Here is a 26,104-nt window from a genome sequence, read left to right as displayed (position 1 = left end):
AATAGGGAAGTAACTAGTCATATCATAATTTTGCACAGAAATAAAAATAAACCGTGACTCCTACAGTGGTCAGGATGAGGGGGAGGGAGTGGGCGGAAAAAAAAAGAAATTAAGAGAGTGAAAATAGATCACAAATGGTTATTAATAGGGATTTGAAGGGGGCATGAGAAAGGGGGACAGAGGGGAGGGGGAGAGGAGGAGGGTTGGGGAGGTAAAAGGATGTGGCATTTCCATGGACGAAACAGAAAAGTTGTGAAAGGGGGCGAAAGACCGAGGGAAAGGCTTAAATAGAAACAGGTGGCACAGTGAAAGTGAAACAAGGGGGCAGGAAGGTGTGAAAGCAAAAGGCCTGTTGTTTTATACATGGAAAATAGAATGACATTAACTGATGAAGTCATACCCTCTTCACTGTCATAAATAATGGTATAGTCCGGTGTTGTGGACCGTGAGGAGTATCTATTTGTCGCTGGCATGTGACACTTACGGAACACTGCTGTTATTGTTGTGAAAAGAGATAAGGAGTTGATAAGACGATGATAAGCTGATAAGATTTCCAGTGTAGCGTCTGAGGACATATCATTCATATGCAGAACAACACGCTTAGCATACCGTATTTAATGAGCCCATTGAGACAGACAGAATGAGCTACGTTTTCATGTAACTGGAAATCAAGAAAATAAAGAAAAGAGTAAAAAGTGGGTATATTAATAGCCATAAGGCATTTCCCACCAGTACACAATCCTCCACGTACAGGATTTCACGTTATAGCTGTCAACTCAACCATTCCCTTTGCTCACATTGATAGCTCTGCATCATTAACACAATTATGATATAAAAACTCTCACATCACACACTTAAACAGTTTGGTTTTATGTATGTTAGTTATTGCTAACCATAGTTAATAGCTATGAATCACAAATTAAGTGTGCATAAATTTAGTCTTTGTCTACACTGACTGTATAAGTATGAAGAATAATGAAATTATAAAGGCTGTTTATGGTAATGCAAGTAATATTTCCTCTGTCTGGGCCACATAAGACATTTCATTTATCTTTTTTCCCTGTTTTATCCCTCTTTTATCCTCAGCCCTTCTTTTGCTATTGTCTTCCCTAGCCTCCCTGTGTCATGTACCCTCTCTTCTCCCATTCTTTCTCTCTCCGTATTGCTTCTTTACAGCTTGAATAGCTCGGGACCTTTCCACCCCCTTCCTTCTATCCGTCCCCACCCTTCCTTTGGTCCCCTAGCGTTCCTCTTCCACGCGCAGACGCTGCTCCTCGCCCCCGTCTGCTGCCATGTCAGTGTCAGTGAGGAACCCGCCACAGAGGCGGCGCTCTATGGGGACGGTCTCACCGAAACGCCTCTACAGGAACCTGTCCGTCAGGCTGAGGGGCAGCGAGTCCAGCACCGCCAGCGAATCAGAGGCCCCCAACCGCCAATACAAGGCCACACCCATTGTAAGACACATAAAGTGTTTTTTTTGTTTTTTACTTCTGGTGTCTATGAAGGTTTGTTAGTAAAGTGTTCAGAACAGCTTTACAGTTTTCCTTTTATTTGCATCCATTGATTTATTAAATTATTCTGTATTCCCATACTTAATGCGTTTTTTTTTTTGTTTGTTTTTCTGTTTCGGTCTACACTGACAGTAAGGTTGTGAAACTGTAGTGACCCGTCTTCCTCTTCCTCTTTTCTTTCACTCTCCTCTTCTCTTTTATTCTCTCCTCCCACACATCCCTCTCCCTCTCTCCTGACTCTCCCTCATTCTCGCTCCCTCTCTCCCGACTCTCCCCCTGTTCCTCCCTTTCACTGCCTCATTATTTCCTCACACCGTCTCTGTTCTCTCTCTCTCTCTCTGTCTCTGTCTCTCTCTCTCTCTCTCTCTCTCTCTCAGTACAAATCCCTGTGGGAGGCTGTGGAGAATGAGGACACTCTGGCAGTGCAGTGCATGCTGTCTAAAGACAGAGCGGCAGGTGGAGGAGGAGACAAGGGGGAGAGGAAGGAGAGGGAGAAGGACAAAGGTGTTAACAGCGTGAGCGAGCAGGGCCTGGTACCCCTTGATGTGGCAGCTCTTACCCACAACTCCCCTCTTCTGCACATCCTCATCAAGGCAGGGGCCAGACACAACCCAAACTGTGAGTCTGACGCACCGTCTCACCCTGTTATACTCTAGTTCAGTGTGAATTTCACACACTGGTTTAACCCCAGTTAACACTGATTCAGAGTAAGTTTGATACACCAGTTCACTCTAGTTTAATATGGAATTTCTTATGTCCTAAACTCTGTTTTCCACTGAAAAAAAGAATGGTTTAATGCACTTGTGTCTCTCCCAGCTAGCTCGTACCTTGTCTAGCCAACTATTGAAACTTGGCCATGCAGCACTTCTAGTATTGTGACTCCATGTATGGCTTTCGCTTGTGTTGTACTCTGCCTCACTTGTAAGTCGCTTTGTAAAATCAATAAACGTAATGAACACATGTAGTTTACCCTGGTTTACAGTGATTTTGATAAACTGTTTTACTCAGTGAGCTTGATTTGAATTTCATTGACTATCTAACTCTGGTTCATTGTGAGCCTGATACAGCACTTTACTGTGGTGTGCGTAGCCTGACCAAGGGCATAGATTGAATCCAGCATCTCAGGTTTAAAGTGTTGGTGGTGTGCAGTCAGAAGTGTAAAGTGCGTGGGTGGGGGGTTCCCATCAGCCTGAACAATGGTCAAACCTTACAGTAAACTAAAATGAAACTAGCGTAGCTGAGACAGATGAATATGATATGGCTGATTGAAATTTAAGTGAAGGCTAAATTACTTTGTTGTAGGCAGTGCATATAAATAAACAATAGCAATGGAAACACTAGTACAGAGTAATCTAATATATCCTCCTTGGCTGTTGTTTGAGGTGTAGGTGTGATGATTGCCATGATGTAGTATGACTACAATCCAGCAATTTGCATTCAGTCTGCAGAAAATTGCAGTATTTGCTTTTGCGGTTGTACAAGCTCAGTGGCAAGCACTTTGTAGCAATAGAGGCTTGGAAATTGGTGGTAGTAGTAAATGGTTTTGTGCCTTGTGACAGCACTCGTTCCCTTAGTAGCAATGTTTCCCCATAAGGACACTATATTTCAAGGATGGTAGTGATGATTCAGGATCTACACAGCTGCTTTCACAAGTCTGTTGACTGTGCTTTTTGCAAATCCTCTGGATAAGAGCGTCTGCAAAATGAATAAATGTAAACGTAAAAGGAATGCACCGCTGACTGCTTTGAGCTGAGTGGGTGCGCAGGCATTATGACATGGTCGTGAGCCAGTTTTATTATAGCCCCTAGGCGTTTGCAGAATGGACTCACTGACTTTAAATTGCTGTTCACAATGCTTCTAGGACTATGGCATCGTTGGTTAAATAGCATATTTGCAATCTAAACACTTAAAGCTCAAAAAGCTGTAATTGGCTGTTCTGTTCTGAAGGGGATAGTTTAGCGGCTTCCTGGTGAAAAAGTGACACGTAGATGATGGGATATTAGCAAAGTGATATTAATCTGTGTGTTCATCTGTTCTTAGCACATATCTTCTGCCTAGCCTGATAATCTTGTTCTCTTGTTCTCATCACTTGATAGATATTTCTGTGGTAGTGGCAAGTGAACACTCAGTTCACGTGATAAGGTCCTTTGTGAAGGGCATTAAGAATGTACTTTTCCCTGTGAGAGAGCAGAGTGCCTGTGCCAGGTGCTTGGGGGAAAACAGGTGTCAAAGCTATAATATTAGTTTCCTATCATTATAGTAAATCCGTGTTATATTTCTGAGGCCACAGTCCTCTTGTTACAGTGGAAGCGATTGAAAGATCTCTGTTTTGAAAGTGAAAAAAAAAAATGTCCTGATAATTTTGTTATCTCAGTTAACATTCACTGAAGGGCTCAGCTGGAAATTTAAGCAGAGGACCAGCCAGCCTCTAAATGAATTGGTCACCTGCTGTAGAAGAGACACTTTACAGAACTGTTGCATGAAAGAGCATCAGCATACCAGGATTAACCCCAACATGCAATATGGGTGCTGTGTCTGTCATACAAAGGAGAGCACGTTCCACTTTTTTGGTGAATGCCCAAGGTTGTGCCACATGTTTGAAGCGAAGAGCAGAAAGGATGAGTTTAATGTAAACTGAATGTAACAGAGTTGATGTTATGGTTTTAACTGGAAGGATAATAACGATATCCAGATTGAAACTCAATCATGCTTTTTATAAGCTGGAAACAGGACCTAACTATAAATGGGCCGTAAATTGTCTGTTTATAGTGTTAATAAGGAAGGAAACCTTGTGCTGACATCGCAATGATCTCAATTCTGAGACTGTTACAATGTATACGGATTTATTTTTTGTGAATTTGAGTTTATTTGCTTTTATTTTGTTTATTTTATTGAATTTTATTTATTTGCTTTTATTTTGTTTTTCAAAATATTCTTTTTGACAAGGTTACTATACAATTTTTTCAAAGTCAAAGTCTCTTGCTCTTTTTTTCTCTCTCTCACACACTCAAACACACACACACATATGCACACACACACACGTGCGCCAGTGCACACAGTCATACTGAGTTTCAGAGTTGGCTCACATTTAAGGTACCTTACGCTGAGCTGACTCACTGTATTTCTATGTTAATAAAAACAGAAAGGACAGGATATAAATAAGGGAAGGGACAGTGTGTGGCATTCTGTATTCCTGTGTAAGTATGAAATGTTCAAAAGTGATTCTACGGGCAAGGTAGTTGAGGGCTTTAACAAACTGGATAGGCTGTGAGATTGAATAGAAACTGGGAGTTAAATGCATTTGCAGTCTAAACTGTTGAAAGGTTGGCTTAGTGACAGGCCTTCACTTAAAAGGCTACTTAATGAATCCTCACGTGAAGCGCGCATATATACGGCAGGCATGGAATGTTTTTATGTGCAGCAGTGTAGCATAGTGGTAAGTAGTAGGGCTCATAACTGAAAGGTCGCTGGTTCGATTCCCCAGTGGGGCACTGCTGCTGTACCCTTGGGTAAGGTACTTAACCTACAATTGCCTCAGTAAATATCCAGCTGTATAAATGGATAACGTAAAAAACTGTAACCTATCTGGATAAGAGCGTCTGCTAAATGGCAATTATGTAATGTAATACAATGTACAGTTCCATACACACACACATCTACAGCCCATTTCTCAGCCATGATTAAATTAGATAGAGTGAGAGCAGAGATGAAAGTGTCTGTCTGTCCCCAGTGTGTTGTCCCGCTGACTGGTCGGGAAAGCTGGACTCTCTGGTGACGCTGGCCGGGCAGAAGGTGGAGCAGAGGAGGGAGGAGGTGCTGGAGAAGGCGGGGGCGGGGCCACAGGGGCAGGCCGACGCCCAGAGACAGCTGAACATCTGGACGCTCCGGCGGCAGCTCTACTACAGGATGAGGGAGTGCTTCCATCTCACGGGTAGGGCGGAGGGGTGGGTGGGGCGCGTGGATGGGGCGTGTGGGGGGTGAGAGGACGGGGTGCTGCTTGTGCTGCGTTGAACTGCCAAGTCTTACAGGGCGCTTTCAGCCTGGGTTTTATACAGCACTTTGTTTTAGTCTTAGTGATACTGGAGTTATTTGTTGAATTGTTATTTTGCCCAGAGAGTTATTGCTTTTGACAGCAGACTGTTCAAGCGGTTCAGCTCTGTCGGGGCAGTAGGCTGAGCAAACAGACAACCATATTGTTTTTTTGGTCAGCCATTGTTTTCTCTCTTTTTTTTTTGCAATTTGCTAATGTGCTTTTCTCTCTGTCTCTGTCTCTACTCTTCCCTTCCTCTCTAACTTTCTCTTGATATATGTACCTCTCTCTCTCCCAGTCCTCCCTGGCCCTCCCAGCAATGTATTGTTACTGGTAACAAGTGCTACCTCTCTGTCTGTGACCTTCCAAGAGCCAGAGGGCAACGCCACGGGCCTGGTCACCCGCTACAGAGGTGGGTGTGCTGGTACAGAGGAACACAGCAGTGTTCCCCACCTGAGATAGCATACCTTTGGTGCTTGCACCCTGAATGCAGCCGTGTTAGCTAGGTTCATAGAAAAAGATAATGGATTAGAAAGAGTTAAAGAAGATTTAGGATGACTTTGTCGTTTTCAGACGGGGCCAAATAGCTGTTAGCAGTGCTAATTACTTCAAAGCTTTCAGTGCTTGCACATCCTTGTGTGAATTGAGTTTAGTCACCTAAAGTTCTGAGAAATGAGGTCTGCTTCTCAAGGCTAAATTGTATCACACATGCTGACTTGACAACCTTGTTATAAATATCCTGCTTTTATCAGAAATATATGAGAAATAAAGAGTCAGTGAACAGTGTTTGTACATTTTTCCTTCTTTCAACAGTGGACTGGAGCAGCTCCTCCAGCTTCAAGCCACTGTGTGGCTCCTCCTTGGTGCTGGACACGAAGAGCCTGACCTACAACATAACCGGACTCCAGTCTGTAAGAGACTACACTCTACACCACATATGAACTGCAGCTGGGCAGCCCTTGTGTGCATGTGGACTGGAACTTTCTCTGTGGGTGTCTTTCACAGGGAGTGCCGTACTTTGTGAGGGTGTGCGCTTACAACATCAAGGGATGGGGTCCGTTTCAGAGCTCCAGCCCAGTCAGTGCTGCCCCCTCCAGTGAGTACACAAAAACTGCAGCTTGTATTAGAAAATTCCAACCAGTTCCTCCCTACACGATCTATGTTTACACTCTGTCTCCCCCTGCAGGCTGGAGGGAGTGCAGCGGCGTGAAGGTGCGGAGCAGGAATCACGAGGCCAGAGTGAGGAGGCTGCTAGAGCAGATCAGAGAACCACACTACAGAGGATACTGCATAGGTAGCATTCTGTGTATATGCACACAATTATTTTGTGTATAAAATCAATTCCATATATAGTGCAATGTGCATAATTAAATATGTATAGGAGTGGTTCAATTTTCTGCACACACACAATGGTCTTTACGATCTTAAAAAATAGAAACAGTGGGCAGCATATACAGTAGATTAAAACACTGTCTACCTCTGAACTCACCTGCCTTTTAGTATCTCTGTTCATCTCTCCCCTGGTGTTTTTGTCTTCCCTTTTGTCTCCCTGTCCCCCTGTCTGTTTGTCTGATGCCATTGTGTGTGTGTGTGTGTGTGTGTGTGTGTGTATGTGCATCCTTTCCCCATAGAGAGCTCAAGGCAGCAGGGATCCAGCAAGCGTCTGTCAATGTCTCGGGGTCTCAAACAGCTCTTCCAATCCGCCACTAAGTTTGTTCGTCTGCTTCAGAGGTGAGGAGAACAACACTCCTTGCGTCCCTTTCTCTTAGGCCATGGTCTCACCTGTCCTGAAGTTCATTGTTCATTTCATTATCTTTCTAGCTCTCTTTCACATTTTATCTGCTACCTCTGTGTTTAGGGGAGTATACCTGGCGGCTGTGTTCTACCACAAAGATAACATACTTGTCACTGCGGACGACCAGATCCCCTTGGTTGAGATCCAGAGCTGCTCCACCTCCGTCACACAGGACTTCCTCTGGTTTGCCAAGGTTAGCCATCAATGCAAATACGTGGAGAATATTGTCGCCAGCATCAGTTTGTATAAACCACAGTGGCATCTGTTGTGACAGTACTGTCCAGATATTTGTATGTCTCTCGTTTTCTCCCTCTCACCCCCCCCCATCTCTCCATCCCTCCCTCTCTCCCTCCCATGTTCTCCCCCTCTCCCTCAGCTCTCCTGCGCTTGGCAGCAGGTCCCCTGGCTCCAACAAGCTCTCTCCTCTTCCCTCTCTTCCTCCTCATCCCTTCTTCAGAACAGACACAGCATCCTGCGGGCTGTGGCACAGCTACAGGTGAGAGAGAGACAAAATATCATTACTGTAGATATGTACGTCTTTGTATGCAAAGCTGGTTTATTCAGCTTTAGCAAGTCCTTAATAACAACACCGCCCCTGCCCAAAGCCAAATTTAAAAATACAAATATGAAACAAATTCTACATGGTCTTAACTGAATAAAAGGTAAAATACAAAGGACTAGCATGCATCCTCCTCAGTTTATATTATATTTATGCTACCCGAGTCTGCTAGAGCCTTTTTGTCCATCTTCCCCCTTTTTATGTGAGTGCATCTGGTGTGTATGTGCAATAGATTGATTCTGTGTATTCTCTCTCCCCCCTCTCTTCCTTCCCTCCCGTCCCTTCGTTTGTGCAGTCCTCTCTTGGGACAGTTGATCTGGGGCAGGTGTACTACGAGCCGCTGAAGGACAGACACGGGAACGTCCTGCTGTTGACAGTGAGGGAGTGCGCACCCACTCCCCACTCCCCTGACCCCCCTCTGCACTGGACGCCCCTGTCCCGCCTGGACAAGAACAGGCACAGGACCCCTCTGCTGCCAGAGCCAACGGCGGTGGACACTCTTAACGAGCAGCTCAAGGTGAGGCCTGACCTCTGTGACCTTGTGTCTTTGTAGCGTTAGCAACAGACAGCATCACGTCACTCTCATAGCTGCTTGCAGTATTGTTGCTGTACAGGTCTACGTGTGCTGTATTCATCTCCTTCTGTGCTCACAAGGCACCGACCCCACCTACTACGTTTGCATTTTAAGATGAATGAGCTACAGTTAGCTCCTGCTTATCTAACAGAGGGGAGCCGTGGCATGGACAATCCAAAGCACAGATAATAATAAAAATGTCTTTGTAGCTGTTTGCCTACCGTTTAAATAAACAAAAATTTAACACCATACAAAGAGAGACTGGCAAGAGATCTGATTATAATGGCTAAGTACTTAACTCTAGTGATATGTAGCATAATACATGATAAGATGCAAGATTTATATGTAGGTGGTCAACTAATTGTGACACTTGGATTTAAGTCAAAGACATTTGTTTGAATGCAGAGTTTTTTGAACACTTGATTGAAATGTCCTTTCTGATACTCATGTATGGGAATACTGTACTGCTCCCCTATCAGTGAATTTTTTTTTGCTTTTTTTGGCTCATCTTTGGTAGTTAACAATCATTCTGCTTCAGCTCATCTCACTGCAACAACCTCTACACTCATGTGGAGGCACATGGCAAGGCAAATGCAATCCCCCAGCACACTCACACACCACTGCAGATATTTTTCACACCACAAGTGCCACAGTGGAGGTCTCTGTCGTGCAGATGCCAGTTTCAAACCCTGGTTGTAGCACTGTCAGCCCGCACTCAAGACGAACGCCTTGCCAAACCACCCGGGAGCCCCCTCCACACAGCTAGTGTAGCCTGTCAACCTGTCAGCGTGATCAGGCATTAAGCTCTCCCTCCATCTCTCCAGGAGAAGCTGACCTATCACAGACGCAGTGTCCAGCGGGCCCAGGCTGGCCTGTACGTGGGGGTTCTGAAGCTCAGCAGCTCGGTGGATCAGATCCGAGTTCTGGTTCCTCAGAAGACGCCCAACCTGCTGTGCCACGCCAGGGTTCGCCATAACCACCACGTTTCCCGGTAAAGTGCTGCATGCTCACAGCTAAATACACATCCTCCGAACCAATGAAATGCATAATCACTTCCACTTTGTCATTGTGTCAGTGTCTCTTTAAAATATAGCCTGTGGTAGGTGAATTAGTTTTAGCGTAATGACTGAAACCCAGCTAGCTAAGTGAACTGGGTTCTTTATTGCTTATTAGGTGATGAATTGATCATTTTACAGAAATATCTTTCAAAACTCACCAGAAAGTAATATTTTTTACTGTGATATTCTTTAATATTCAGCAGTTTGATGGAGTGTTGAAGAACAGGCTTTGTAATAGAAAATTGCCATTTAGATTGGGGGGGCACTGCTGTAATGCCCTCAAGCAAGGTACTGAACCTGACTGTCTTCAGTATGTATCCAGCAGTTTAAATGGGTGTTATATAAGGATCTGGATGAGGTTGTCAGCTAAGCAAATAACTAATGTAAATACACTGAGTATAAGTAAATATCTCTCCCACTCCACAAAAATAAATAAATACTCTAACAGCTATGCATTTCACAGCCAACAGAGGAAATGCCCCATACCAACGGGAATTTAGCTGTAAAATGCATTGACGAATAAAGACAGAATGGAATTACCACCATTATTGCTATTATCAATAATAATAGCAATGCTAAAGGGTGTCCTCTTTTTCTGTCTCAGTGAAGAGTGGGCGTGGCTACAGAGCCTGTCTGTGATTGGCCCCACTGGGAACGGTCAGTCTGTGACTGGTGATTCAGGCGACGCAGACCCGGCGATTATGGAGAGCTCTGAGCTGGGGGAGTTTGTGAGGTCTCTGAGAACTGCAGTCACTGCCCTGCTAACGAAGCTCAACATTCCCCTCTACAGGGTAAGGCAGTCACAACTGATTATCTAATGAGTATTAACGACCTTCTACCAAGCCTAGCTTCACCGCACAAGAAGTGCTGCAGTGGCCTCTGGGTTTCACTTCCAGAGCATATCCTAATCAATTGGGCATTTATTCATTACATTTTATTTATTCATTTGGCAGATGTTTTTATCCAAAGCGGCTTATAAGTGAGGCTCGGTGCCCGGAGAAAATACACTTGTAATAAACACAATGTAGACATCCAAATGTAAGGAGACAACTGGGGGGTGAACAGAGGTCCGTCTTGGGGTGCAAAACACCAGCCCTGGGCAGAGTACAACCCAAGTTTCAAAAAATAAGGTTTTCACATGGTCACTGAAAATGTATTTGCTATTGCAGCTATGTTTACAATTGTATTGTCATAAAGTGCTGGACAGATCAGATTTTTCAGAGAGAAATGGAAAACCAAAAAACCCAAAGCCAGCTGCTGAAACTGGACAGGGAAATCATTTCCTGCACCCCAATGGGGTGGCAGAGTAGCCTAGTGGGAAGGAGTAGGTTTTGTAACTGAAAGGTTTCTGGTTTGATTCCTCACTGGGACACTGCTGCTGTACCCTTAGGAAAGGTACTTCACCCAGAATTGCCTCTGTAAATATCCAGCTGTCAGTAATGTAGTGGAACAGTGGAGCAGTATAGAGACAAAAGCTTGTTGATAAATCTATCCATCAGTTCCCTGAATCTGTCCAGAGACAGGTGGTCTTCAGAGGCCTGTGGTAGGCTTTACTCAGCGAACAAGCTGAATATCTCATTGGCCCCCTGTGAGACTGGGTCGGCTGGTCAGGATAAGAAGATATTCATAATAGCTGCCCACCGTTTGACCATCTCCTGTGTATTCCGTTAGCTGAAAAGGACACTGTGTGTACTTAACTGTCAGTGCTGGATAACAGGGAAGACATACATACCTGAGTGGAATTCAAAAGAAGTCTTGCAGGTCCGTGTGTTTGCTTTATCCTTGATTTTAACTCCTTGTGTGGCACTGACTATCCTCTATGCTTTTAATGTATACTCGCCCCTCTACTGGGGCATCAGTGTAGCATAGTGGTTAAGGAGCAGGACCTGTAACCGAAGGGTTACTGGTTCGATCCCCCACAGGGGCACTGCTGCTGTACCCTTGGGCAAGGTACTTAACCCACAATTGCCTCAGTAAATATCCAGCAATATAAATGGATAACATTGTAAAAACCTGTAATTCATGCAAGTCACTCTGGATAAGAGTGTCTGCTAAATGCCGATAATATAACGTAATATCAATGCCAATAATATACTCCTCTCCCTCCCTCCGTCCTCCTCACAGGCGTATCAGTACCGTGTGTACACACAGGAGCTGCTGCAGTTTGGGGACCAGGTGTCCCTGCTGCTGCTGCTCCCCCCCAGCGAGGACCTCAGCGCCAGCCCCAGCCCTCGCCCCACGGAGTGGGCAAAGGACCCCAGCCTCACGCTGCCCCTGCAGGTCTTTGAGCTGGGTAAGGAGAGGGTGCAGTGGGGTGCAGTGGGGTGGCTGTGGGGGAAGGGGCCCTTTTTTAGGTGCTATGATGTGTCAGCAATTAGATGTTGAAAATATCACAGTGTGATATTTTCATATGGTTGTCCCATTTTGTTAGTACCCTGTTTGTGGATTTGTGTCATATGCTTATTTACAGGAGTATGGGTGAGTGTTCTCACCCAGTGTTTCTCTCTCTCTCTCTCAGTGCATTTTTGGGCATATGAGCGGGACTTCCTGTCCCAGTATTGCCAGGCTTGGGTGCGTTTGGAGCTGGATGCCCATCTATCCCAGCAGGCTTTGCGAGAGGCCCTGGACAGCAGGGAAGTACAGGAGGCCAAGGATCGTGTGAGCCATGTCACACAGCTCTTACAGGTAAGGGGATTGTTACAGTGCTTTGCAGAGCTGAATGCTTGTGTTGCTGTGTGAATGGGTTGCTGTAAATCGGTATATATGTAGCTAGCTTTGTCTCTTTCAGGATGGCTGTCTGCGGGTTTGTTACACAACTGAACAATTAGTGGATTGCCGCTAAACTCCAGGCACCATAACCAGGCTGGTTTCTTGTGGTTTCTCTTCAGACACAGTCATGCACAGGATCATTATTGCATTATTATTATTGTCATTTGTCATAGGTTGCAATTTTTACATTTTATCCATTTATACAGCTGGTGTTTGCTGGTAATGTTTACTGAGGCAAATCTGGGTAAAGTACCTTGGCCAAGAGTACAACGATGCAGTGCCTCAGTGGGGAATTGAACCGGCAACCTCTTGGTTACGAGTCCTGCTTCTTCCCTCTATACTACACTGCCGTCTGATCATGTTTCTCTCCTGAATTTCCCTTCCTCCAGAGTCTGGACTCGATGTGGCGGGAGGCGCGCTGGATCACAGATGTCCTTCAGCACGTACGAGCCAAACACAACGCCGGGATGGCTCAGCTGGGCCGGGTCATGGGCGGGGAACCGCCCATTCCAGAGACCATTCCGGAAGAGGAGGAGAGGAAGGAGAACCCTGCAGTCTTCCATTTACGCTCCCACAAACAAATCTCAGGTTAAGATTGAATACTGATATTATGAGGAATACAGGCATTATAGAAAACGAATATAAGGAATATAGAAAATATATAATATGGTAGATGAATAAGCCATGTCACTGCCCTGGTGAAATAATATAGACTGCAGTTGCACTGTCTCCCTGTCTGACAGTTGCTGACACCCTGATGCTTCTCCTTCTTCCCCGCAGAAAGTGTGACAACATTTGACGCGGACGAAGTCTTCAGCAGTGACCCTGGTGTGCCAGCGGACAGCGCTGGAGACCTTCAGGAGGAAATGGCCCCCGGCGACGGGGGCAGTGGAGTTCTCTGTGCCCAATCAGGAACAGCCCTCAGCCATTTCTCTGATCTTTCGGCCCCTAGCTTGTCAGGGGCAAGCTACGGTGAGCCCAGCTATCAGCACTGTGACAGCGATGCCAAGAGTTTGTCCAGCATGGAAATGGATAACCTGCAACATTCAGAGCAGGAGGAAGAAGAAAGAGATAGTTCTCCATCTGGGATGACCAATATGTTCGACAGATTAGGTCTTGGGGACCCTGAAAGTGAGCCTGTCTGTGGTAGTAAAAATCCTGAACTTAAGGACAGACCGAAACACTGTGAGCCTGCAGCAGCCGCACATTGTAAACACACAAACGCATTTGGTTTCGGTTGTGATGAAACCGTTAACGTGAATGCAGGTTGCACAGTATTAGGAGATGCGATCTGCGTAGGATCAGGATATTGGGGTGCTTTTGGGTGCCCCACTTCCCCACCGCTCATGTTGGAAACATCTCCTTCCACAGATCCCTGCAGTGTTGAACTGGGGGAGAATGCAGTTACATGCACCGGCAGCAGGGCACGTGGTTTTCCAGCAAGGAGTATGGTGGAGTGGGTTAGCTCCTCCGTGGAGCAGTCCTGATGGTTATAAATTAGTTCTGTTGTCCTTGACCTGATATTTTTCATGTTATTGTTAATGTCAAAATTAGGGTTTGGGCGAACTGATCCTGGACCTGTCAATAGGGCAGGAAATACCCTGAGAAGACGGGGTTCATAGTGGGAGTGGCTGGAACACTGCTTCATAAAAAAGGTCCAGTTGTGTCAGTGAATTTATATTGGTGTTGGTGGCTGAGCCCACACAACACATTTCATACTTGCACAGTGGTTTTTCAATACTTTTTTGATCTTCCAGTTAAATGTCTTGTTTCAAGTACCCCCATGGGGAACAAACAATAAAAAATACTTCTGATGTCAGCAGACATGATTGGTTTCCATTTTTGTTTTTAGTGGCTGTCTGCTGTTGCTGTCATATCTGCGGTCTCCCAACTACAGTTTAAAAATACCTTCAAGCTGGTACAAAGTGCAAATCACATTTTTGCAATGGCATGCAAGTGAAAGTCTCCATTCTCTCCCCTTATGAAATATACTATAAAGTGTATTTTGCTACATTCACATGAAATGTGTACGCCACAGAACACATAACTGAAAACCTTACACCCGGTGTGAAACTGGGCATAGAGGGTTTCAAATAAACAGGGATGGAGATAAAACCACGCAACTATAAATAAATTGCACTATTGCCACTTAGCAGACACCCTTATCTAGAGCGACTTACATAGGTTACAGTTTTTACATGTCATCCATTTATACAGCTGGATATTTACCGAGGCAATTTTGTGTTAAGCATCTTGCCCAAGATCACAGCAGGAGTGCCCCAGCAGGGAATCAAATCAGCAACCTTTTGGGGTATAAGCCCTGCTCCTTACCACTATGCTACACTTCCACCCCAATAGATAGGACAATGAAAAAGGAAAGCAGACATGTATATGTAAAAAGGTTTAAAGCTTAACCGTATAACGCTATATAACACCCTAACTGACACTCTGACACCCCCCTACAAATTCATCCCTCCCTGGGTCTACCCATGCACTCCCCTGTCCTCTTATGACCCACTCCTGATTTTTATCACCTGGTGGGTGTAGCTAAACAATTAAGCAGTTAACCAATTATCAAGTGCCTTTCCTGCTTTCCTTCCATGCACCTGTTCTCATGCTTCTGACAGAAGTGAGAATAATGTGGAAAGGCCTAATTACTGAAAGTTTTGCAAACCGTTAGAAACAGGGCCCTGAACACATGCACACTCAGACACTGCGTATTTACATATTGTATATCAAAATGTAAACAAATGTGGCCATATATATTTATTTGATTCGCAACGGTCACTTCTGATTCTGTCATGAAGTCCATACTATTAAATTGTAGCGAGGAACAAACTCAGTTATTTATACTTACAGTATACCTTACAGTTCACATTCCTCTTGTCCACAACAGAATATATACTTAACATTACAAATGAGCACATTAGCACAAAGACTACGTTTCTTGTGTCACTATTAGATTAATCAACCACTCAAATAGCAATTACACCTCTTCAGAAAATCCCAAAAAGAAAATAAACGCTAATCAACATTCACTTCATTCATGCTGTGAACTGTCACTGTACAGCGGCCAACGAAGCTGACTGGACAGAACCACTGCGGCATCATGATCATCAGCAAAAAAATGCACGGGAGGTGGATTGTCGGCAGATTACAGAAAGAGCGTTTGAATCGGGACATGACTGTGGTAGTTTTAACTTAACTGCACCGCGCTGTGATGCCGACGCCAGTACGGGACACCAGCAGTCAGCGAGAGAAGCGTGCGTTCCACAATGACATCACTGTCTGCAGCCGCTCTTCAGAGAGCATGCTCAAGCGAAGTCGAGCGCCCTTCTTACCTGTTGTTAAATTAACTACCGGAAATTCGTTCCACGTTGACGACGGAAAAAAAATCTGAATGAGAAAGCTTAATTTAATGTCAATAGGTGAACGAGTTCAATTCGCAGTTTCATCATCGCTGTTGGCTAGCTCGGGCGGATCAGAGAGAGATGGCGTCACCAGTAGGCGCAGCATCGGAGCAGGGTGAGTGAAAGTACTGCCGTAGGCGTTAACACCAGTTCGACCGCATGATAAATTAATGAAAAACTGCAGAACCGTCCGTTTCAGCGTCTGAAAAAAATATGCAAGTCATAGCAATACAGGAATCAAGGCATGCGATCTCCCCAGCGTCCCAAGGCTAACAAATGGCTGAAAGATGAGCAGCATCCGTTCCTCTCTGCTGACTACACACATCTGTGGAGAGCTTTAGTATTTCAATGGTTTCTGCATTTGTGCATATAGGACAGCTTGGGTCAACAAATAACGTTGTGCAGTGCTTTAGGACGTTTTATATTATATAAATATATGTTACCTTGTAATGTTTGCAATGTATTATTATTATTATACCCAACTGGACTGGATAGTTGATGCTGCTCAGGACTTGCATGATAATCGAATTAGCTCAGTCTGTGAGGTTAACAGAAAGAGATGTTAAATGGTTAGAAACTCCCATGTATGGCTGTAACATCTTTTCTATTACTGATACTCTGACATGATGGTGTTTGGCAGCGTGTGGACCGCTGGTGGAGTCCACGCTCCCTGAATTGAGGTTGGTGCTGCTGGGAAAAACCGGAGTGGGGAAGAGCACTTCGGGGAACACCATCCTGGGGCGGGCCGCGTTTCGGGCCGACATCTCCCCCAGGTCGGTGACCAGCCAGTGCGAGAGGCAGAGCGGGGAGGTGGGCGGTAGGACTGTCTCGGTAATCGACACCCCGGGGTTCTTCGACACCCGCCTCTCCATCCAGGAGGTGCTGGGAGAGATGGGGCGTTGCGTGGTTCTGTCCAGCCCGGGACCCCACGCCTTCCTGGTGGTGCTGCAGTTGGGGAGGTTCACCCAGGAGGAGAGGGAAGCCCTGGAGTGGCTCCAGGCTACCTTCGGAGAGAGGGCGTTAGAGTACACCATGGTGCTGTTCACCTGGGGGGACCAGCTCAGGGGGAAGGCCATCGAGGAGTACCTGAAGGACAGCGAGGAGCTGGAGGAGTTTGCACGAAGCTGCCGGGGCGGCTACCACGTCTTCAACAACAACAACGTGGCGGACGACCGCACCCAGGTCACGGAGCTGCTGGAGAAGATCGCCAAGATGGTGCGAGAGAACGGAGGGGGGTGCTACACGAACGAGATGTACCAGGAGGCGGAGGGGGCGATCAGGGAGGAGCAGGAAAGGATGCAGAAAGAGAGAGGGGGGGAGCTGCACAGGGAGGGGGAGGAGCCGATGAAGTTCGAGGGGGACGAAGCGGAGAGGACGAGAAAGGAGCAGGAGGAGAAGAGGAGAAAAGAGGAGGAGAAGGAGAGGAAGAAAGCGGAGAAGCTGTTCTGGTGCGAACTCGTCACCGCGCTGGGGAAGGGAGCAGCGGAGGGAGCTGGAGTGACGGGGAAGGGAAAAGGTGGCAAGAAAGTGAAAGCCATACAGAAAGCGGCAGCCATCGCGTCGACACCGCTGTCACTGACGTCCGCAGCCAGAGTGGTGGGAGGGGCCGTGAGAGAGGGCGGGAAAGTGCTGTACAAGCACCGCAAAACGCTCCTTCACTGAGCCGCCACCCGGCGAGTGTCATCCAGAACTGCTCTCGCCCTCAGATCATCTTTTGGGCTGTGAACGCACCTTTCAACACAATTTATATTGCAGGTTTACAGAAATGTTTGCAGGGTTGGTTTGCACATTTGTATGTATGGGTTAATAGTTTTTTAGAAGTTTTACACTAACCTGGGATGCACATGAGAATGTTGATATCACTGACATCAGAATGCACTATTAAACAATTTAGTCAAGTAATAAAATAAATATGGTATGTTGCTACAATGGTGTACCAACTGGAGTCATTCTTTGACCAATCTGTACATTTCCAAATAGATGGACATGAATTCAAATGATGAAGCAACTAGAAGCGTACAAGCTCCTCTTAAACCTCTTTATCACTTAACAATGGGAGTGGCCTCCACTCACTTCCTTGTTTTCAGCTCCTGCCATTGGCTGAGAGCACATTGCTTGTATGTAGACCTAGGATGCAATCGTACACTCACAAATACATCTCCACATACATCCACATCTACGTCTATACATACACACATATATATGCACCTGATGCAAGCTTTCTGCATATTACATTTTTTTCCAAATCTGCAGTCAGACAATAGCAACCTTTTCCCCCCCAAAAAGACTGACCAAATTGTGTTCATGTTGCACAAATATTTCACTAATAATAATTATAATTTTTATTATTATTATTATTATTAATAGATAAACTAATTAATTAATTATTATTATTTTCCGAAATCATTTTTAGCCCTCTAACATTAGAGATGTTACTTATCTGTTAGAGACGGGACAAGCAATTACAGGTTCAAATGGCTTTATTTAAACAGGTTTAATGTCCAGTATTCTTTATAAAGTCATGATGCTGCATATTCCGGTATAGTAGGTGTCGGCATGCACCTTTAACGCTGGTAGTCCGCCACGCCAGTGAAAGGAGAAGGAGAAGAAGAAGTAGTTTAGTGAATTTCATGGCGCAGATTAAAAACACAAGTAAGTGGAAACGACAGCAAATAAAATTGCTGAATGTTCTGAGAATGTTGGGTCAAATTGGTCGTTATTACTGTGACTACCACGGCTTGGTTAAATACTCGTTTCTGATTGGCTGGAGGGATGTTTCCCAGTAAATGCACGGTAATAATGCATGGCCATGAAGTAGTTCCAGTGAAAGTGGCCTTATCACTGTTCGAAATAAATACGCAAGCTCATTCACCTTTACTGTAGATCCCATTTACAACCGAACATAACGGCAACATTGTAATAACATTAGATAATGTTACAGTTAACAGCAATAACATAGCTAGAGCATCAAGAAAGTGATATCGCCAATACACTGTGACATTTGAAACTTAAAATAGAGAATTTCTCAGAAATAACATTTAACCTTTTAGGCAAGAATGGAGACTTGAGACTTGGATGAAAATCAACGTACTGGACAGTCCAAAAAAAGGAGGTGCGTCTGTCAAAAGAAAAATTAGGGAACAAGAGGAAAACTACAACAAAAGGCATAAAAACCATCAGTGAAGATGAAATTAATAAAACAGGAAGGGAAACAAGAGGACAACACAAAGAAATCAACAGCATGGGCAATCGGGGTTTTAAGAGACTGGGTAGTCGAAAACGACGAGAAACATGATTTTGAATCATTAAATGCTGAGGGTCTTAAGAAGATGCTGTGGTCAACAGTTCAAACGTCAACCAGACAAGAGTACACAGTTAGTGGGCTAAGTTATTGTAGTTTCAAAGAACATTAGCTGACGTAGTTCGCTAGAGATTATCGGCTAATGTTAGCTTTCTGAGCTAGTCTGCTTGCACAGTTGCCAGCTAAGGAGCTAACTGATCCACTTTATTATTTTAGTTAAAGTAGTCACAATGTTTCTTATTCTGATAGAATTGGGCTTTATGGTGTATTTACAGTACATTTATGGACATTCAATTGAAGCATTGGAACAAACCCTGACTCACTGGAAATGTCTATTTTTCCATAGATGGATGGAACAGCCAGGTTGAGGTGAGAGAGTAAGGTCAAAATGACGTTACCTCACTGCATTGCCCACAGCAACACAATATTCAATTAGAATAATGTTATAAATTGATATGGATCAATTTATAGCTTTTATTAGATTATAAATTCTCTGTTTGGTTGATTCATTTGCCTTTTGGTTGACAGCACAAAGAGGGAGAGAAGGAGAGAGAGCAGGAGGTAGTTGGTAGAAAGAGAGAGAGAGAGCAAGAAAAATATTTTGTGGTGTAAAACTCATGTTACTTACTAGTAATTCATTAAAAGCATTATTGTTGTAAATTAAAATATCAAGTATAGAAAAATATTAATGTATTAGCTGTTATCCAGTGAAATGAGTGATTTAGCAGGGGGGTTGAACACTTTTGCAAGGCACTGTATGCATGTCACATTCTCATTGGGGGCTGAGCCCCCCTAAAGGTCTGATCCTAGAATCACCCCTGTTTCAGACACCCTAATATTGGAGTATACAACAGCACTAATGGTTTGTCATCTTGGTTGAGGAAAACATTCAATTAATGCATATTTATATCATATTTCTGTATTAAAATATTTCACCAATTTCTGAAGACTGACAGTGTTGTCAAAATATCCACTTTTGTCACAGCAGATGGGCATTTGGATCTTTCAGATATTTATTGATACACTGAAATAAAATTGCATGACACCACAATGATGCTTGTGTATCTTTCACATGCAATACAAATTTCACTGTATAGGTGGTATCGAGACAGATATGAAACATTTTCACCACTGCATATCAATACTAAATAAAAAATATGCAAATATGACAAAACATTCTTGCACATCATCTAGCAGAGACAGGTCTACCTGAAACGTGATAAGCTCTCTCACAGAAGTACCTTAACGTAACAGGAAATTTTCTTAAATGAACCCAAAGAAATCAAAGTACATGTGCACCATGTACAGAAACAGCTGTAGAAGAGCTGTTAACATAGGCCACAAACACACTCTGCCCTGCACAGCACAGGTGCTGGGCAGGATACAAAGACACCAACTGGATCAGAGAGAGACAGGCACATATATATACACACAAATGGGCAAACCTGGAATGTCACAGCACACACGGTTACAAAGCAACAAAAGAAAAAAAAGTGACAAACACAGACGCCCTACCATGTCATGCTGGCGTACAAATAAACCTTGAAATGTTCAAGACTAAAGGACTATAATGCCATCCTACGAGTCTAACCACATTTCAGTCTATGCAAGAATAATAAGACAATGACATGATATCCCTGACTCTCTGAAGCAGTTTTTATTCACTACACTCGATTGCAGAAAAATCTAATCTCACAATGCCTGATGGGAGAGAAGGGCAATGCATTTTTTTTGGTCATTTTAACAGTAAGGAACAAAGTTTGCACACACACATATAAAGACAAACGCAACCAAAAAGACCTAAAGACGGACACATATTGTACCTCTACGACAGGTGGTGGAGTGGAAAGCCTTAAGGTGGAATGTAGTGTACCGCAGTGAGTCTGGACTCGCACCCAGTGGGAAAAAACGGGTCGCTTTGATCAGAGGATCCGCGGATGGGCTGGGAACAAAACTCTGGAGGGCGGGGCGGCCAAGGTGGAGTAAACGCTGCTTACACTGGCATGGGCAGGGTCATTTTGCCACTGCCCCGCAGCACTGCACACACAGAGAGAGCAGGAGAGAATGACGTTTACACAAAATACCACTACACATTTCCAGTGTTTCCACTACTGGTTCAGGTCAAAAATCCTTTGTTACTCCAGCCAAATGATTTTCTGATTTGAGTAACTGATAAAATGTGCAATGGCAAATTTAATTTTATGCTCTAATAATTCATTTTTCATCCTTTCAAATCATTATGATGTTATGTTTAACATCAAGAATATAATTATGTTTAAAATGTACAAATGAGAGTACATATACCTACCATAAACTGTGGGTGCTGAAATTGATTTTTGAATAACGTGTACCTAATATGGCTGTAGAACTTGATAGTAGCACTATCCTGACAGTGGCGCTCTCCCGGTCACACATACCCTTGGTGAAGTAGAGGTAGAAGAAGTCGCAGTAGAAGATGGTCTGCACCACGCCGGACACCACGGCGATCTGGTCGAAGAAGCCCTCCGTGTGGTAGCGCCACACCCAGTTGGCCAGGTAGAGGGCACGGTACAGGCCCAGGAAGAACAGGTAGTGCGTGGTGATGGACTCCGCCTCTCCTGTCTTGGTGATCATGAAGAGCTGAGGCAGAATGGCCACCGACTCCAGGTAGATGGAGAACGTCCACAGGATCTGCGCACCACAGACAAGAGAGATTACCGGACGAAGAGAGAAGCTGAAACAGAGGGACTGAGAGAGGAGAGGAGAGAGATAAAGGTAGTGGTCAGACATGAATGACAGAGAGAGAAAAGAGCGGAAGGAGGGAAGGAGAGCAGGAAGAAACAGGAACGAAATCCGCCAACCCCTGGACGATCTCACTGGTCCAAAGAAACAATGACATTTTAGCAAGAGGAGTTAACATCTGACAGAGTAGGAGAGAGATTGATGGGAAGGTCCAACATCCACAGAGTGGAAGTATACATACTGGAGAGATAAACACACCCTACTGAGAGGGACTGTCAAGGAATGATGGAAACTGTGTAATCACAGCTAAGAAAAAAGAACGAAGGTAGAAAACAGTGAAGAACAGAGGAGAGACACATACATGCCAACAAAGCACTCAGACGTTACACACGTGCGCACAGTCATTCAACAAAGAGACCCTTTTGAGTGACAAACTTCTAAAGTGGAAAAATGCCCAGGGTTGACCATTTCACATTAATATGAACAAGACAGACGCTTCCCCCAGCCTTACTTCCAGTGGGGAGAATGCATAGTTTTCCAGAAAGGACAGTCCAGCCACAGGGACGAGGAGGAACTCGACCCGGAAGGAGTCGCTCTCAGAATCGTAGCTGCTCCGGAAGCGAAGGTAAATCAAATACACTGTTGCGTAGGCCAGGACCAGAAACACAACCTGGGGTGGAGGGTCAGACAGAGGTCACAAATTCAGCTGTCTGTTTGAATAGCGACAAATATTCCCAATACTCCAAACAGCTAGCATTAAACAATTCAAATAAAATTGTGCACACGCACTTGCATTCATTCGAATCACTAGCCCATATTCATATTCTGCAGCAGGGAGAGTTTGTCCCAAATCCATTGTTCAACCCAGACATTCCATTTTACCCATGGCATGCAGCTGGCTAAAGCATTAACAATAGATGTACAGCACCACCGTTCCCATTGTTCTGAATGTTTTTTTTTTTGACCCCAGGAGATTTTTTTTTAGATTCCAGGAGCAAATCTGCCAAAGCTAAATTTGTAATAAGTCAAAGATCTCATGGCTCAGTATACCACTGTAGACTTATTATCCTGAGAATGGGCCACAGCATTGTATTTAAAAAATGTAGGTGGAGACGAAGCTGATAAGTAGCCAGAATGCAGTTTCCACATAACTCTTTATATGCCTCAGTTTGCCTCAGTCACTATAAAATCGTGGACACCTCTGACACAGCAGCTTAAAACTGACACGCCTTAAAACTGACACGCCGTTTCAGTTCCTCACCTTCATAACCGTGTTGTAGACAGAGATGAAGGTGGTGAACAAGTCCAGGTATCTGGTGGTAAAAACCAGTGCAAACAGAACCTGGCTCTTCCCTGAAATACCTGCAACGAACCAAAAGACAACATCATCATCATCATCACCACCACCACACACACTCACACTTTCAAATCTTAATTCAAAGATGCTCAACAAAAGGCTGATGAGATTATGCCCCTCAAATTGTCAAAGTCCCCAGCTTCTCTTGGACTGAGATCGTACCAGCTGCATTTTATTACTCTGGATCAACTGTGACTATTTACCTCCAGTTTTACCACACACACGCAAGCGCACATGCGCACGCACAGAGAGAGAGAGAGAGAGAGAGAGAGAGAGAGAGAGAGAGAGAGTGTGTGTGTGTAAAGAAACAGACTCAGTCAATACATGGTTCAACATTACCATAAGAGCAACTTCAGCGCGACAGGGCTCGGTTTGGCGAAGGGGTTATTACGCGTCATCCGCTAGAACGCCCAAACTGCCACGTAATTTGGTAAAATCCGGAACAAGAGCCGCGTCTGAGCGGTTCTGTACCTTTAAATTGAAAAATTAACTTCAAACCCCAGTCAGAAATATCTCTACATCTGTGCAAAACTATTCCAAAGTACTAATGTCAAAAAAATTAAGAATAAATAAAATATGTTAGGCATCTCTTTCTAATACTAAGACTTTACACATAAGGTCTATGGCTTTGTGAGGACGTTTTCCAAGGAGGGCACTGACCGACTTTCAATCGACACGCGTTAATGAGAAATTATTTTAAGAATACAATTATGTGTGCAGCCCCTCTGTGCTTCCAGGAATTTTATACAGATGCTGGAAGACTGCTAATGCATGCATAACTAACTTTTGCGTACACGGCAAGAGTCTTGCACTTCGTAGTTACTTAACATCACTGCACATCACAAGTCACTTCCGTAAATTTAACTGCAATGAAATACTGTGTAATACACAAGTGAACTTAACCTTCTATATAAATGTTTCTCATACTCTTATTCTTGCGGGCTGTCTTCTTTTTGCCTGGAAGACCGAGACCTGTTCGCAGTCTCAAGGTCCAGTCTTCTCGGAGCAGCGGCTGGATAGCTAATCATTATCTTTCTAAAGCATCACATAAACAAATTTATTAGATCAAACTAAAGACATTACGGGTACATACCTGCACAGGACCTCGATCTCCAAATCTTGACAAACAATATGATGATGGCAACAAGATGCGACACGTCACCCAATAGACGAAAGATATTCATTTTGGTTGTGTGGCTTTCTCTGCAAAATGTAACCTGAAATAGCTGCAAGCTACTAACTACCACAAAACATGGACTTTGCCTAAATGTCCAAATTCACTGTGCAATGTCCAAAATTTAATATAAGCAATTTCTTTCTTTTGCAAAGACCCAAAACGACGACAGCTTTTTTTCACAAATGGAAAACTATGCACAGTCGAGCACGTCCGTTCAACCACTCAACCTAAAGTCTTGAAAAAAGTTTAGTTTGTGGAAAAAAGAAGTAGCCTAGCTAGTGTCCCAGCTGTTACTATTTTCCTCGTTTCTCAACGCACAAGTAGATAGTATTCTACAGTTTATGCATCCTCGGTGTACAGCTTAAATCTCACAGCATTAAAAGTAGGTGGGTGACGTGGCTGAAAAGTGGCACTGAGTTCAGCAAACTCTCACCGTCGATCAAATTACAGCGCTGCGCTCAGATACTTCGTACGGCGCGTCAGGAAGTTGGCCGACACAAATACGATCCGATTCCCTATTAAAGGGAAGGAGACTGGCTGGGTAGGGCGATTGTATTCCAGTATACTGGGATCTGTTTTAAACATAAATTTAATTTTCTAATTTAATTATTAACTTGATTAGCAACAGACAAACAAAACAGACCCACACGACCTCTGATGGTATTTAATCTTGACATTTTTATTTAATACATAACTTTTTAGCCAAAGGGTATGGCTAACAAAAGTAGAATACGAAAATGTAGAACCCGCATCTTGTTCTTGTTACATAGATCCATTAATTACAGATTGACACAAGAGCAAATCGGCGTTTTCGAACTCTGTATACAATAAAACCAAATTCTGAATCAGATTTACGGTCACGTTTTCATTTTCGTGCAAACGCCGTGGCGATGATTAGGGAATAAAACTTCGTGGCAGTTTTGTTGAACATTTACATTTACATTTACATCAATACACAACGGTCCAGCGAAAAAGTGACGACTTTAATAGATGTAGCAGTGAAGCGAGCAATGGACTACCTGTTGAGGTAAATGGGATTAAGACTTCCCGTAATTTCGTCCGTAATTGAGCTATCAGGGACCAAATTGGCTTGTAATCAAAATGTAATAAATACCAAATTAAACTATCTGAGACAAGACACGTACAGACATATTCAAGAAATCTTTTGATGATATACTGATTTTTCATGTAGACCTACATTTGACCTGCTATTTCTATTTCTCCTGGATCCTTACTATGCGCTCCTGCAGCGCTCTGATATCTTTATCATAAAACGATATACAACATGAAATGGATTTTCTAATTAATATTTTGGCCAATGAACTTGTTCCACCAGAATGCGTTGCATTATTTAGAGCAAAATTCATTCACCTATCCATTGGTCTATATAACGACCACTTTCTCTACTGGAAAGTACAGAGTGAATACACTGGTGTAGCCTAGTTTGCAGTAGTGGGTATACTGTGATGATTCCCCCCACCCCCTCTCTCCACGCACACGTACACCTCAGCGCAGCACCCAACAACCCCATAATCACCAAAGCATACTGTACATGCATTCACACACAACTGAGGCCATTCTAAAGGACTGGGTATGTATTTTCAGTGAATGAAACCTATTTATTTCAAGCAACATTACATGTTTAAAGTAGCATAGTGTCCATGGGCATGGGGTAAGGGGGGTATTCAGACTACAAAGCTTTCCAGATGTGTTTGTACTCTGGCATCTTCACTTTGCTTTGCTTCCTTGCATCCATGGCAGAGCGATGGCAGAACTGTGTAGGCATTGGCAATTTTAGACTCTTTTTAGGGGTGCTCAGGCACACCTAAATTTCATCTCAGC

At 44.1% G+C, this 26,104-nt stretch overlaps 2 protein-coding genes across 2 annotated transcripts; one reads left to right on the top strand and one right to left on the bottom strand.

Annotated features, from left to right (window-relative positions):
- Positions 1-1,089: 1,089 nt before the first annotated feature.
- On the top strand, positions 1,090-17,431 carry LOC118794563 (ankyrin repeat and fibronectin type-III domain-containing protein 1-like). Its single transcript, XM_036552823.1, has 18 exons — positions 1,090-1,454; positions 1,889-2,129; positions 5,242-5,442; positions 5,840-5,953; positions 6,355-6,452; positions 6,547-6,637; positions 6,728-6,835; positions 7,173-7,272; positions 7,400-7,529; positions 7,713-7,832; positions 8,191-8,412; positions 9,294-9,460; positions 10,132-10,318; positions 11,652-11,820; positions 12,046-12,212; positions 12,686-12,884; positions 13,077-13,268; positions 16,347-17,431. The coding sequence occupies exons 1-18, from the start codon at positions 1,293-1,295 to the stop codon at positions 17,366-17,368; spliced, it is 3,690 nt and encodes a 1,229-aa protein (XP_036408716.1). The 5' UTR covers positions 1,090-1,292; the 3' UTR covers positions 17,369-17,431.
- A 2,920-nt stretch (positions 17,432-20,351) lies between these two features.
- Positions 20,352-24,663, bottom strand: LOC118794151 (ER lumen protein-retaining receptor 3). Its single transcript, XM_036552333.1, has 5 exons — positions 24,179-24,663; positions 22,990-23,090; positions 22,240-22,398; positions 21,425-21,677; positions 20,352-21,044 (listed from the first exon to the last, which is right to left on the bottom strand). Exons 1-5 carry the CDS (start codon positions 24,267-24,269, stop codon positions 21,001-21,003), a joined length of 648 nt encoding a protein of 215 aa, XP_036408226.1. The 5' UTR covers positions 24,270-24,663; the 3' UTR covers positions 20,352-21,000.
- Positions 24,664-26,104: the final 1,441 nt, after the last annotated feature.

Source organism: Megalops cyprinoides, chromosome 19 (genome assembly GCF_013368585.1).
Source record: "Megalops cyprinoides isolate fMegCyp1 chromosome 19, fMegCyp1.pri, whole genome shotgun sequence".
NCBI lineage: Eukaryota > Metazoa > Chordata > Actinopteri > Elopiformes > Megalopidae > Megalops > Megalops cyprinoides.
This window is presented reverse-complemented; position numbering and strand designations above follow the sequence as displayed.